Source organism: Aulonocara stuartgranti (assembly GCF_965226115.1).
Source record: "Aulonocara stuartgranti genome assembly, chromosome: 3".
In the NCBI taxonomy this organism is placed as follows: Eukaryota; Metazoa; Chordata; class Actinopteri; order Cichliformes; family Cichlidae; genus Aulonocara; species Aulonocara stuartgranti.
Window position 1 is genome coordinate 42,486,803 of NC_138941.1, and position 15,351 is coordinate 42,502,153.

The window sequence follows — 15,351 nt, forward strand, 5'->3', positions numbered from 1 at the left end:
GCTGAGATTTAGATACCGACTAGCTTTAATAGTGAGGAATGTGCCTGTGGTGGGAGAAGGATAAAGCAAAGACTGATGATGAGGAAACAGGAGGGAGAGAAAAGATTAGATAAAAAAAAGAGAGGAAAATAAAGTGAGAGGAGGAAAAAGGGGGAGCCATGTGGAGGATCTAATACCTCAATCAGCTCACGTCTCTTTGCCGTATCTCCTCCTTTTGCCCCAGCTGCTCCTTTCCCATTCACCCATTCACCCGGCTTTGATGTTCTTCCATTCTGATAAAGCCAGCCCACCACCCTCCCACTCTATTTCCACCTCCACACCTCCTCCTCTTTTTTCCTTTGTGTCTCACCTTCATCCACTCGAGCTCATTTTTTCTCCTTCACAGTCTAATCCTTCTTTTGCCTGCTCTCATCTTCACCTGCGGCTTCACGCTTCTTCCCCCTTGACTCCTCGCAACGGGGCACTCCTCCTGTCATTCTCATCAACTTCTGCTCGTCACCCTCCATCTGTCCTGGTTTATGATCCGTGCAAGACACTCGCAGACTCTCTCTGCTCTCTCCCTAACCCGACATTCAGGCTGAATGGCCATTTTGCCGCTGCTTCATTATTCAGGGCAAAAATCAGCTTTGATGTGCTACTAACAGATCACTGACTGCCATACTTGGATGTTCCAGAGTTTATAACAGCTAACCTTAGAGGTGCCATAAAGAACTAGAGCCCAAACAGTTCAGCTCTTTGATCGGTCCACAAAATGTAACTGCTGCTTTTTCAATCATTAATAGCTGTTAGAGTCATTTTTCATGTGACCCAGGTCAGAATAACCAGAACTACAGTTAAAATGACTCAAAGTCAGCACTGGGAGGCAAATACACCCAAATCTTGATCAGCAGCCCAGATGTCTCATCTAACACGTCTTTCGCCTGAAGGTTTTCACTTTCAACTGTTCACTTTCTTTGAGTTTACAAAAAAACGACACAATTATTGGTCAGGAAAAGATCACATCAGACTTAAAGATTTTTAAAATCACCATAATGTTATCATATCAGTCAGGCTCTCCTATTCAGGACCTGCTAAATGTGGAGGTGCAGGCTCTGACCTCACTTGTTGACAGGGATTGTTGTCAGCGGCTGCAGTCCAGGAGTTTGGAGCTTATAACTGTTCTGTTTTGCATATTCACAGGAGCTACAGCTTTACCTGTGCAAACAAAGTGAATGCTACAAGGTGCTAAAAGGTTTCAACGCTCTAAGACAAGCTCCAGAGTAAGATGTTGGCTTGTCTTCTTCTGCTGCTGAAGCCGCCCGACCCCCCTTTCCCTTCCCTCTCTAGCCTTTCTTTGCTGCGCTTCTGCAAAAAGCAAGTCACCCTCCTGACATGAGCTGACACTTAGCCTAAAGCAAGAATACCCTGCTAGGACACATACACACGCACGTACACACAGCAAAGCGTTACTTGATTTAAGCCGCGAGACGATTTACACTCTGTGAAGCATAAAGTGATATGCCAAGGCGCAAAAAATCAAGGAGAACGCGCTAAAAAACACACAGAAGCCCCATTTAACAGCAAGGTCAGTCAGGACGCCGATGCCAAAAATAATGACACGGCTGAAGCCGACCTTTGCCGTGAAAACGCAGCACAAGGCACACACATCCACTCGATCGCTATTTGGACTTCAAAGTAATGTGCAGGTGAGGCAGGCTGATTGAAGCACAGCTAAGAAAAAACAACATCCAGAGAAGACGATACTTAAGTGCAGCAATCAGTGAGAGAACAGTGTCAGCAAACACACACTCATAGCATTTACTGCAGAAGCAAGGTGAGGCAAGAACGAGCTGCACTGGAAAAAAAAGTAAAGATATGCAGGTGTGAGGTGAAGAAGGAGTTGCTTCGAGTGCTGCAGTGAGAGCATAAACAACATCTCACACACACAGAACACCAGCAGTGCATGGAAAACCTACACCGCCCAGCAACACACAGGTGAAGCGACTAAACTCTCATTACAATTCAGTCATGCGCTCGGAGAGCTTAGGTCCTGGCATTCACGAGGGATCCACCCCCAGAGGACTCAGGCAATATCAGGCAGGTGGTTATTACAGGGAGGCTGGTTGGTATAGGATGAGTTGAGGTGACTCAAATAGCGCTTATGAATTCAACTCAACACTGTGAGCATCGAAAAGTGGTTGAAAAAAGAAGAAAAAAAAATCCCCTCTTGGCCCCAACCTGCAATATGAGCAAAGAATAGAGCTCTTTGGCTTCAGAGCTGGTGCCTGGGTATATAATGGATATAGAAATGTAGTGGAATGGAAATTATTCCTATAAACACACTCACAACCTCATGTTTCCCTCTCTTGTTATTGTTGTTTTTAGATGTACACACTGCTCTGCCTGCCACAGAAACGCTACGTGCCAAGAGGAAATCTTATTGCAGCTGTGCAAACAAGCCCACCTCGTTTTTCGGTCACTTAAGAAGACATCTCTTAAATCCCGAGCCCTGATATTTATCAGGTGAGGGGCTGCTTTAATGGGGATGTGTACAGCTACTGTGAAAAGATGAAACACAACTCGGGAAGGCCGCTATGAGCAATAAATCTCAGCGTTTTTATTACAGTCATACACCAAACAAAATACATGACAATTAAATGCCGTACGCTGATAGATGACATCGAATTAAGTCAGCAAATGCTGGCCTAATTAAACACTGGACCCAACCACATCTGTCATGGGGCTGAGTTTTCATCTCGCAGGGCTTTGAAAACATCCTGTCTTTTTCTTTCCCCTACGCTTCCTGTGAGAGGATGCATGGCGAAAATGACTTCCAAAACCACGTCCATGTCCGACAGGTACATTAGCTTATTCCAACTGCAAGCCGACCGCAACTCAAGTTGTAACCAGGGCTGTGCGATATGACCCAACTCTCATAAGACATCTATCGTCCGATAACGATATAAATCACAAAAATTTAATATTTTCTGTAAATTCTGTGAATCTCGGGCAGCTCGACTTGCGCGAAGTGTTTCCAGCTCCCCGTCATGTACCTGGAGTCGAATGTTTTAACTGATGCATGAAACTTTTAGACGTAAGTTGTTAAAGCCGCCGTTTTCTTTGTGAGTATTTATTACACGGCGTGCTGCGGGGGAAAGCCTGTTCTAACGTTTGAGTCTAAGGTTTATTTTTTAGCACCCGACGGCTCTTTTTTGCTTCTCATCCGTAAATAATCTGCTCTTTCACGTGATTCAGTTTATTTTGAAAAGTCTCAACAGGATCTTGAGCTTTATTCTGAAAGGTTTATGTGGAAAATAAACAAGCGGACACACGATGGTTTTACCATCGTTGTTGCTAACAACAACGCGTAAAAACAGGCTCTTATCCATCCGTAGTGTGGTTATATTAAATATAAGAGAAAGAGAGAACTTTAAGAAATGAATATAGCCACTGCAGTGACCATCAAAACGGTGAAAAAATATTGCCGTAAACAGTTTATTTTGCGACACCACGAAACAAACGATAATGTAAAATGAAACGATAGACGTTTTTATATCGTCATCCGATATATATCGTTATATCGAACAGCCCTAGTAACCCTAAATATTTTGAATGCTCAAGACCAAATTCACGTCCCCATAAAGGGAACTGGGTCTCCAGAATGTGACTGCACACACAGTTTGGCTCCCACAATGCAGGGAATACGAGTACATACCTACACACGCAAAGTAAGGTGTCCTAGATATTTATTAAGAAGTGACGTTTTGCTCTTTTGCTCAGTTTTGTATGGCGGCTGTCCCCTCACTCTCTCGCCTTCATTCAGTGCCTCTCCCTCTCTCTGCCCATTTCCTTCCGTCTTGCTCTACTTCCCATAGCCGCAGGCAAGGACGCACCGCGGCCGGTTACTTCCTAAGCAGGACAACCTTTAAACATGGACACATTTGAAGTCTCACACACAGATAGCACATTCAAATCTGTCAAAGGTGATCAAGTGTGTTTATAGCAAAGAAAATATGTCTGACGAATTGAGGTTCGGACACTGTTGCAGTGTAAAAAAAAAAAAAAAAAAAGGGAGAAAAAAAATAAACCCGAGCACGAGTTATCTTTGGTGGCAAGTCTGTTCATCATGTTTTGGCTAGTTTGCACCTCCTTATCCAGAGTGCAGGCCTGTTGTCTGGCGACTTTCAAATCTAGTCTTGCAAGATACGTGATGTGCAGCATGTGCAGCATGTGTGTGTGTGTGCATGCTTGCGTGCGTTACACAAGATAACATATGTGTTGCCAGTGGGAAAAGCATCTTGCTCACAGGCCTGTTGTGCATTTCTGCATTTCACTGACTATGGGTGTGCCTGAAAGTGACAGGTTCACACTACAGGAGCATACAGAATAATTTGTTATTTTTATTTTTATTCTATGAATAATTTCATACAACAATCTTTGTTGTCTCTCTCTCCACACATACACGTACACACACACACACACACACACACACACACACACAATTGACCCTTCGTTAAAGCGATTACGGATTAATGAGCAGAGTACCCGCCTAATCCAGTTTAGCTTGAGACATGGAGGCGATGCTATCCAAGCGCCATATCCACCACCCCCACCCCCGTCCCTGCACAACTGCACGTTGCTGGGTGGGTACTGGGTGATCACATTATGCCCCTGGTTATCGACCAATCCCAGCCATTCCTGCCACAGTACAGCCGTCATAAAGAACTGAGAATATCACAGTGTCACAGCATGAGTCAAGCTGAGAAGCAGCCAGTCCAACAAGTGTAACGGTATTACAGGTTAGATCCTTTTATTTGAATCTGCGGTGCGAGACCAAAGTGACACAGCTCTAACACTGAACACAAGAGGGGAAAAAAGGAAAAATACAAAGCTTTAAGAGAAAGCTGCACATTTTCAGTTTCAGTTTTTACTCCAGCTACATTAATTCTACTGTTTCATTTACATTTCTGATATTCTATAAATGACATTTACTGGACTACAGTAAAATACTGTGACTCTTTCAGCCCATCCCTCCACAAACTGCTCTGTATGTAAACAGCTTCACCTCGGCTTTTTTCATGTTTTATTAAAAGCCACTAGTATAAAACATTAGCATGTTTGCTAACATTTTGCCAGTTTAGTTTTGTGTCTTTTTACTTTTACTTTACTTAAATCTATAACCCTATTCATATTAGCTTTACTTTATATAGAAAGGGAGTTGTGCTTCTTATCTATGAAACTTCAGAAAGAAGTGAACTGGCTTATCCTAGCATGCAGCTAACGTAGCTACGTCACCGTTTCCCCACACAGGGGCTTTCCTTGGCTCGGTTTCTGGCAAACCCATGGCCACCAACGTACAACCCTAATTGACACACTGTATAAACTGTAAACAAAAACAGAGAACAATGATTTGCAAATCTATCAAGCCCATATTTTATTCAAATTGGAACACAAGACACCATACTGAATGCTTGAACTGAGAAAATGTATCATTTTGATGACAACAGGTCTCAGCAAAGTTGGGACAGGGCAACAAAAGGCTGAAAAACAAACAGCTGGACGAACATTTTGCAGCTAATTAAGTTAATTGGCAGCATCAGTGAGTTTTTCAGAAGAGAAACTCAAATGCAGCATCAACAAATTGCCAGTGAATGGTTGCTTAAGTGTATAACACTTGGGCTTATATGCTTACTTCACATTGCCAGCGTCCACTGGAAAAAAAAAATACTTGAAACCTTCAATTTCGTTCACACACAGTTCAAATATACGATAAGGACGATCCAGCCTGCTCTTACTCAAAGAGAGCACTAGAACATCATCAGCATAGAAAACTCAAACTATGTAAACTATGTAAAACTGAAGCAGCTAGAAACACAAAGCTGTGCAACCACAAAACCACAGCCCTGAAAAAACAGAATTGGAAAAAATGCCAATAAATTATAGACAGAGGTACTAAAACACTGGCGCTGTGTCAAGGTCAATCTGTGTTAAGTGCATTACGAGCTTGTGTTATCACCCAGGGGAAACGGCGTGTAACCTGAGCCGGAGAGGATTACAGACGTGAGCAAGCGTTATTTGCATGACCACAGATATAAAGTGGCAGCACAGACGCACAAAGAACAACTGTTGTTTTTATGTCCTGGTGCAAATTATCTGCTGTTAACTTTTTCTGCACCCACAATTTACCTACTACAAAGTCCAAATCTTAACAGTGAGGCAGAAGTGCCAAAAAGTTTCCTCTCAAGGAAAACTATAAACAAACAGAGGTATGCAGCAAGCGACTGGAATTTCATTTTTCCATCAAAGTGCAGCGTTCAGGTTTCAACAGGCCAAAAATGGAGCTGCGGAGAAAACTTGCCGTCATGCGATGATCTAGTTCAAGAGTGTGTGTGTGATTATGTACCTGTTGTCAGCATGATTTGTGTTTCTCCACACTGCACGTCCTTCTCTGTAATTTTATACCGAGGTGTCCTTGGTCATAACACGGTGGATGAAAGCAAAGCATATGTCAGTGACACTGCCTGCGAATCAGCTGTCACTGCACCTTGGAAATGGAAATCTGTCCGTGTGTGTGTGTGTGTGTGTGTGTGTGTGTGTGTGTGTGTGTGTGTGTCAGATGTCCCCACAGTAGGGAGATCATGACCAGAAGTCAAACAGTGCAGCAACCAAAAGTATAAATTTTAAACAACAAAAACACACACAAGAACATTACGATACCGCAACAAAGGCCTCCTCAGACCACAGCAGAGACCGACCGACAACAACCTCTACAATACAGCAGCAGCAGCCAAACACCTCAGCTTCACACTTCTCGCTTTTGCTACCAGACCCTGCGTGAGAAACAAACACCCACTGACACCCAAATGATTTCTGCTTGCCTGCTTTTGCACAACGTTTGCAACATAACCAGCTTTTATCGCTCTCTCTGACACAGGTCACATTCATGTTTCCTTACTACCCTTTGCTTCGTACCCCGAGACGTACCCTAGACAAGTTGCACAAAGGACGCCCCAGCAGCCGTGCAATTCTCACCACATGTGCGAAGGGCTTGTTTCACAGACAGCATTGTTAGCCTCGACAGTGGTTGTGAAACTGCATGTTGCGAACATTTAGTTCCCACAACTCGATGAGCAGGGCATCGCTTTATGTGCGAGTGCACTGGCAGTAACAGGCTCGGAGAGAACGATTTCTTTTCTGAAGTGGGAGAAAGGGGGGAAAAAATCCATCATCCATCCATCCAGTGCTCACTGCAAAGTACAAGCTGAGCTGCTGAGATAAAGTTTTCTTTAAACCGCAGCACTGCAGTGATTAGCAGAATCTCCACAGTCCAGGGAGTGTGGAGTTTGCATGCTCCATGCCTGTGTGGGTTCTCTCCAGTTTCCTCCCACCCAAAACATGGATGTGAGATAATATTATTGTCAGTCTCTCTGTGTTAAGCCTTGATTTTACAGCTGAGGAGTCATTCATACACCTCTCTGAAGTCTGCTCCCTGGGGCGCACGTGTAGTTGGTGCACCGTAATGTAAATTCTCCATGGACGAAACTGTGTGGTCAAGCAAAACAAAGAAAAAGAGAAAGAGTGATATCTGCACAGACCCACACCGTCTGCTCATGAGCTGGTTGCGCCCAGTCTAATCAAGGCGCCACAACAGGATGTACCCCACCTCTCACCTCATGACAGCCAGGACACGCCCCAGCCCCTCCCATGACTTTGAATTGGATACGCAGAAGAAAATAGACGGATGATTATTGCGTTTTCAAAAAATTCATGATGTTTTTCCATGCCGTCATTAATACAAATGCATTCAGTTACAAGAAATACTTAAATAGCTTCATAACCCACACTGGCTGCTAAAAATACAGAGTGAGGCTGTCAAGGTGAGCCAGTGTAGCAACATCTATTACTGAGATTTAGATATGAAAAAGCAGGGTGCACAGGTCTTAATGTTTCTAGGCCATCAACAATCTTTGTCTACGCGAGTCAGCACTGACAGTGTTTAGATGATTGCAGCACGATGCAGCTTTTGAGGACACACGTCAAGGCTTTTGCTGCCACAGAGAGAAGAAATAATCCACGATGAACGTCAAAAAGCATCTCGACCGGGAATTCGGGACCAAATCATACGTCAGGCATCCGAGAAGGAAGAGAAAAAAATCGTCACGACGAGGAGCGGAAATATACAAAATAGCAGCCGGAGACAAATCATTCAAATGAGGGATTTGAATTAGCATATTTCATGCTTCAGTTTTATGAGAAGACGCGTCAAGGCTGGAGATTATTTTCTCCTGGGAACAGCACTGCGGGGAAACGTTCCCCAACAAGGCTCTGAAAGTTTCTTTATATACTCGAGGAGTCTTTTTAACCAAAAAATGGAAAAGGAATAATAATAAAAACAACACTGTTAGACAAAGTTGTACGTCGCACGAAAGTGCCAAATCAGAAGCAGGTTCCTTGGTGTGATACTGAGATTTCTCCTCCGAGTCGTTATCAGGCCTCTCCGCTGACACTGTTACCCAGCAAATTTCAATCTAAGCAAGGTCTCACTGTGCAGAATTACAGCAGAAAAAAGGCGTAACGGTGAAATTTTGAGTGGGTTAGCAGCTTTTTAAAGCAGGGTTAAAGGTTTCTCTGCCTGTCAGCCTTCAAGCAGCTGAGAAAGACATTTAACCAGCAAATCTTTTTCCAAACTGCCACATTTTTCTTCCCAATACCACTGGGAAAAACACATTCCAGTGTATTTTGGAAAACCACTGGATAAACATCATTACAGTCAATAATGGTCATGCACTGCATGCCATCGTGTTCCAGCTTTCCCTGAGGAGTTGTGCTTGGAAGGCTACGGGCGGAAATAGTAAATAATGGTGGCAAGTTGGGTGAAGAGGTTTATACTTTACGCTCCGTCTCCCTTCATCTCCAACAGGCGAGCCGAGCCGCGGAGGAAACTTCAGACCTTTTCGGCCACTCAGCTTTTAAAGAAAAAAAAAAAAGAAGTGTCTAAGGGAGCGGCAAAGCCAAAGCTCCTTAATGAAGCGCCCTGTCACCCTGCCTGTGAGCATGCTCGTATGTGATAGCCTGTCGGCGCTCTTTCCATTTCTTTCCAGTTGTGTGTGCGCGATCAACAGCCGGTGTTTAGAGGAGGGAGGGGTGTGCGCGCAAGGGTTCGGGGGGGGGGGAGGATAATGTAACGCTGACACTCGAGAAACGTGACGTCCACTATTGTATCGCGGGGCAATTACAGCGAACGAGTCGAACAAACACACAATGTATAATTCAGAACATCCTGCATTTCTGCAGCGCACTTCCTCACGCCAACAGTATTCATTACCAGAGCAGCAGATTTATTTTCAATGCACTGACCTCGCTGCTTTCACTTATTTATACTGTTTATTGTGTGTTTAGCTCCCAACGTTTGGGCGTCAGGCTGATTCTCTTCTAAGAAGCTGACTTAAATAGCTGGATTATGAAGCTCTTAGCCAACTTAAAGTGGATACAATGAATGCTCGAGACGCGACGTGTAGTTAATCAATAAATAATTTTTGTTTTTTCTCTCTCTGATGGTTTAAAAAGAAAAAGATACCCAGGAATAACAGCAGCATATATTCAGGTTCCAAGGGTAAAAAAAACGTTTTTGCCTACTCTTGGCTCTGTGTGATGTCAGCGACTGGAAATTTCCCCAATGTCATCTCAGGTTCACAGTTTTGGCTGTGAACAGGGAAGACCTTACTGATGATTAGAACTCGAGGGGCAGCAAATCAGAAAAAAGCCGGCTTAAAGAGGGGACATCCTAAAAAAACGTAGGCTGTAAAACAGAGGTGTCAAGCCCATTTATTACAGGAGCCACATACAGTTAAATCTGAACTAAGGTGAGCCAGAAGACTAATAACCTTCTGAAAACCTTTGCATTTCATGAACTAGATTCCTAAAACTAACCCCGACCAGTTTGAGAGTTGGCCAGAATAAATCCATTACACACCTCAGCTGAGGGGGTTATAGGTTAACAAATACATACAGAAAATGTACTGTTTATTCAAAGATGTCCTTTTTTTGCTGTAGAGTCACAATAATAAGAGAATAAAACAGGAACTTGTCTATCGATTCATTCATCGTAAAAAGCCACCTCGTTTTGTATTTTTTGAAGGTGTTTCTATTACCTGTTCAGGCGTAGTATGACAGATGAGGGTGGTGTCTTTGTCAGAAGGTTGTAAATATGACAGTGATTCAAACCTCTGGATCCTCAGTTTGGATCTGATCCATTCGTAGGAATAAAACACAGTTAAAAGTTCACACTTACTCATTGCATTTTCCACGTTTTGCACTGTCTGGGCCACATGTTTGACACCTCTGTTCTAAAACAACTTGTCTCAGTGGGATTGATTATACCGTACCCCCAACTTTCCAGCAATATGTTTCACAAATGACCACCATCTGCTCTGCTGCAGTACCAAACACATTTTTAATAATAAGGAATGGAGCTGCTGTTCTGGGCAAACTTCTTCTGCATTGTCTTTTCGTATTCAACAACAGGCAGCCCTATATAGCAAAAGCTCTTCATTTCTAATAGGACAATAACAGCCTGTATTAGACTCTATTAATCTCATAATCAGCCAACTCTTGTCTAATGCCCCATTAAGTAGGTTTCACAACATGATTAATTTTTTTCTTTGTTAAGGTGAACTCGGTCTGAGTTATTGTTTGAGCGGCCACAGTGGAAAGTCCGACCAATCCCTTGGCAGCAGCCTGCAAATGGACAAAGCCTGGTGTTGAGGGGTCAGTGGGGTCAGTGGGGCACGGTACTCGTGAAGGCTTTCTCCTTAGAAGCCAAAGTGAAACACTGAGCAAAAATCCCCACGATCCACCCAGCGACCCGAGTCATGGGACTTTCCCCCTCAGCTCAGCTTCTTTAACGATGCGAGGTGATCATGTCGGTGCTCTAACCAATTCCTGGAATACCTGTCGTAGAGCAGCTACACAAAGAGCCTCTGACTACACTCCTGTTGAGCGCTGGAATCCAAACCATGTTCAGCGTGCAACATGAGTGGGCACGATCCGACATTCCACCTGACAACGAGCGCACCTGAGAGCTGCTGATCTCTATTCGCTACCCCTGCCTCTGCGTTCATGGAGTGAAGTGTCAGGCCTGCCGGAGCAGCTGCTGTACTCGTTGCTTTGGCTGCAGAAAATGAAAGTTTGACTCCTGGCTGCTCAAACAACTGATATCATCTCTCATTCTGATATCAGTCACAAGTATTTCCTGTCAACTCCCCTCTGAATATGAGCAAAAAATAAAACCAACAAAAAAAATGAGCCACATGGCCAGTGAGTCTGGGTGGGTATGTAAACACCTATAAATACAGAGCAGGTCCAGATTTCTTTTAACATATCAGGATAAGCAGGATGTGTGCTCCTGCCAGGGCAAATGCAACCCACAGCTCAGTGTAAACAACACACAAGGAGGCATTCTGGGTAGACAGGAAGAGGTTAGAGCAACACCACCTCGGCTGGAGAGGGGAAGTTCTTAGTCCTTACTGCAGAGACAAAGATTAGGCAATAAGGCAGTGAACAAGAAGCAAACACACCACAGTCAAAACTCTGCAAGACATCCCCGCGACTGATTCACAGTACATGGTGTGCAGGTTCTTCTGGCTCCAGATTAGACTTCCCTGTTTCTTGTGTCTGTGAAAAATCCCATTTAAATGTAGATGACAGAGTCAGTGCTGCTACTCCCCATCTCCCAGTGTCATCCTCCGTTTCTCTGCCACCCTCCTTTTTTCCCCCTCCTTGCCTGCCTCAATGTTGCTGAAACTGCAGTGAAATCGAAGATATTTGACGGGCCGTGACGGCTGCAGGGTGGAATAAAAAAAAAAAATAGAAAAAGTCCACAATTGCATTTTGCAGCACGATGCCAAACTACTCAAAAAATCAGCTGAAGACACTGGTAAAAATCATCTCAAACTAAAGGGGGGAAATACATTTAATGTGCAGGAAAACACTGGGTGTTATAGTTAAGAGAGCCAATTCCAAGACATAGATTTACAGCTGTGTCATTGAGGTGCACACACACACACACTTGCAGACCGCTAAGAAGCCAAGCGTACTTTTGAGGCTTTGCTTCTAAAACCAGTAAAGCCCCAGAGCATTTCAGAAAGCAGCATTAGGGTGTCAGCATGTGGGCTTTGTGTGATGATGACCATGGAGCCTTTATTCCCCACTAATTGCTTTTAGTCACCTAAACATCTGCGCTCATCTGGATGAGGATGCGACTCAGGCTTATGGAGAAAAGCACTGCGTTTGACGTGATTTCACAGAAAGTCCCTGCACGTTTTTATGCTGCAGCAGCTCCCCAACTGTTTGCTTAGCTGACATTGGAAAACACAAGCGCTACTTCAGCAGTAGCAGTTAACCTTTGACCCTGAATCGAACTTGTTATGACCAGGATTATCACTTAAGCGCCATAAAAAGAACAATGAGACAAGCTGCAGCTGGAGCGTGTTCATTTAGGTTACACCTGATTATCACAGGACACATGACCACGTGCATCTGCCTCTGTGAGCCCACCCCTTGTAGAGTGGCTGTGAGACGCTTCAGTGTCTTTGTCTGAGGCAGAGCTTAGAGGTGGATGAGGTGTCTCTCCTAACATGACCTTGCTGCATTGCCCTTATGAACACACACACACACCAATCACATGATGAGAAGCAGTGAAAGTCTGAGCAGGCATATGACACTAAACAAGACGTTTCGGGTTGTGGGTGCACCTCAAAGATGATCCCTGGCTTTGTCTTCTCCCTCAGACTCACACATCACACCAGCTACTGTTACAGCTGTATAATAAATGGATGCAAAGTGGCCCTCTACAGTTGCAGCGACGGTCAGCTTGCTTCATCAATCTTTTGTCTGTCTGCGCTGATCAGCTGGGCAACAACTAAGGCTGTTTGGGCAGCACCTGCTGTAGGGATCAGAAATAACGAGGGAGCCTGCTTTCATCTTTAAGAGCAGGGTCGTACAGTGATCGAGCTGAGGGCTGGGGACCACAAAAGTGCGAACAAGAGGTCCAGTCACAGGGTAACACCAGTGCTATTGGAGGCAGCCTCTTAATTAATGGGTTTAAAGGGATCTACCAGTTTGTTAACACCACAACAGCCATCAGTGCAATGAGTCTTCCTAAATAGGCACCCGTGGGTGTCTATGTGTTTGCAATCCCCCAGTGTAAACACACTGACTGGGTCACTTCCCATTCACAACAACCAGCCCACCCCACCAAAAAGCGATAAGTAACGCTAAGCCCGACCATCTCCCCTGCACATACCTCGGCACACAGCTGGGCGAGGAGCGGTCCACCTCCCAGGTAGCGTACAGGTTCATATGGACCGGCCGGTTGGAGATGCTGACCGGCTTGGAGGGCTGCATGTGCGGCGAAGGGACGCCCCCAGTCCGCGGGAGCCCTCCTCGCTCCGACATCCTGGAGGCTGAAAACGGGCTTTCACAAGGAGCTAATGGGGAGAATACCCGTAGTAGTCTGCCTTCTCTGTGTGTCGTCCTTCCTCTGGTGCTGTAGCTCCGTCTCCTCGCTTCGCTTTGCCTGTTTTTTCAGGCTCCGGATGGTGCAGGCGAGCGAAGCGCTAACAGGAAAGTGCTAATCTCCGCCTGAGAGTGAAAACATCGCAGTCTCCGGGGTTTCTACCGGACGGCAGGCGGCAAATCCCCGCGGCTCTCTCCGTCTCTCCCTCTGCTTAAGTTGGTGTCGGCTCGGTGTGTGTTCGCCGCTGGTGTTTATCGGTGCAGGAAGCGGAAATTTCTCTCGCCAAAGTCGCACAATGAGCAGAGAGCAGCGAGAGCAACGCCTTTACTGAGGACGTAGAGCGACTCCTGAGCGCGAGACTCACAGACAGGAACCGGCCAATCACAGCTGCTGCTGTTACTGCGTTTGAACGCCGCACGCACTTTGTTCACCACTGCAGACTCAATTCCTTAGTTTTAAACTTATTCAGTATATCGTATTTTTATTTGTCTTGTCACCTCTTCCATTTTTTATTTTCTTCTATTTTAAATATGTTTTGTTTACATTTTTATATTCATTATATATTTTAATACATTTAAATTTGCTAGCTTACTATTTATTTTAGTTTATTGTTTAGATGAAGGCATGCAACTCCACCAATGGAGAAATTAATTAAATCATAATATTAATAATAATATAACATTCATTTTATTATACATGTATTTATTATTTATTATTATTTTAAAATATATTTTACATTTTCCACTTGTTTTATTTGGTTCTTTATGAGGATTGGAATGTGATTATTAGAAGTGGTAGTAATAATGTTAGCAAGTTTTACAAATGTACTTACTTTATTTTAATCTTTTAATTATAATTTATTCTGTGGTAATAGTGTATGATAGTATGTATGCATGTAAACTGGACTATAGTCCAGTGTAATATTTTTAAATACACTTTGGTTGTCCCTCTTTTACATTAAGGATTATAGCCTTAGTTTGTTTTTATTGTTCAGTTCAATTTTATTTGCAAAGCACCAACTCACAACAAGAGTAGCCTCCGGGTGCTTTATATTATAAGGTAAAGATCCAACAATACTAGAGAGAAAACCCCAACAATCAGATGGAGTTTTCTGCCTTTGGTGTCAGTGGAAAGAAAGAACTCCCTTTCAACAGGAAGAAACATTTTGCAGAACCAGGACCAGGAAAGGAAACAGGACAAAATGAAACACTAAATAATTGCTAATAATTTAATGCAGAGTTGTGTATAGACACATGGTTAATAGAAAAAGCCCATCATGGGAATCCCCTGGCAGTCTGAACCTATTGCAACATGACCAAGGGAGAATTCATTGTCACCTGATCAAGACCCAACTATATGTTTTATCAAAAAGGAAAGTTTTAAGCCTAATCTTAAAAGTGAAGAAGGTGCCCACCTTCTGAATCCAAACTGGGAGCTGGTTCCACAGAAGAGGGGCCTGAAAGCTACTACAGGAACTACAGCTAAACTACAGGAACAACAAGTACGTCTGATTGGATGACAGGAGAGGTCTACAGGCTGCTGAAAGCTCGGAATGTTGCCTTCAGAGTTGGAGACGAGGCAAGCCTGAGGACAGCTAGGGCCAACCTTTCCCGTGGCATCAGAGAGGCTAAGAGACAGTACTCCAGGAAAATATCTCATCACTTCAAAGACAGCAGAGACTCACGGAGCCTGTGGCGGGGCATTCAGACCATCACAGATTACAAGCCCCCACCACAGACCTGTGATAGCACTATCCCCCTGCTGAACGAGCTGAACACTTTCTTTGCTCGCTTTGAAGTCCAAAACAGCACCACTGCACAGAAGACCCCACCCCCTCCTGGTGACCAGGTGATGAC

The 15,351-nt window shown here is 44.2% G+C and overlaps 1 protein-coding gene across 5 annotated transcripts in view; it reads right to left on the minus strand.

Annotated features, from left to right (window-relative positions):
- The window catches only part of pacs1 (phosphofurin acidic cluster sorting protein 1), a 72,003-nt gene extending 58,070 nt beyond the window's left edge, over positions 1-13,933 (minus strand). For 3 of the 5 annotated variants that reach the window (XM_082526227.1, XM_082526226.1, XM_082526225.1), the window contains exon 1: positions 13,283-13,932. In XM_082526227.1, coding sequence (XP_082382353.1) covers positions 13,283-13,434 — 152 coding nt within the window. In that variant the 5' untranslated portion in view covers positions 13,435-13,932. Of the gene's footprint in view, positions 1-13,282 lie in introns of all 5 variants that reach the window. The other 2 variants (XM_082526224.1, XM_082526223.1) reach the window with 1 other exon arrangement.
- Positions 13,934-15,351: the final 1,418 nt, after the last annotated feature.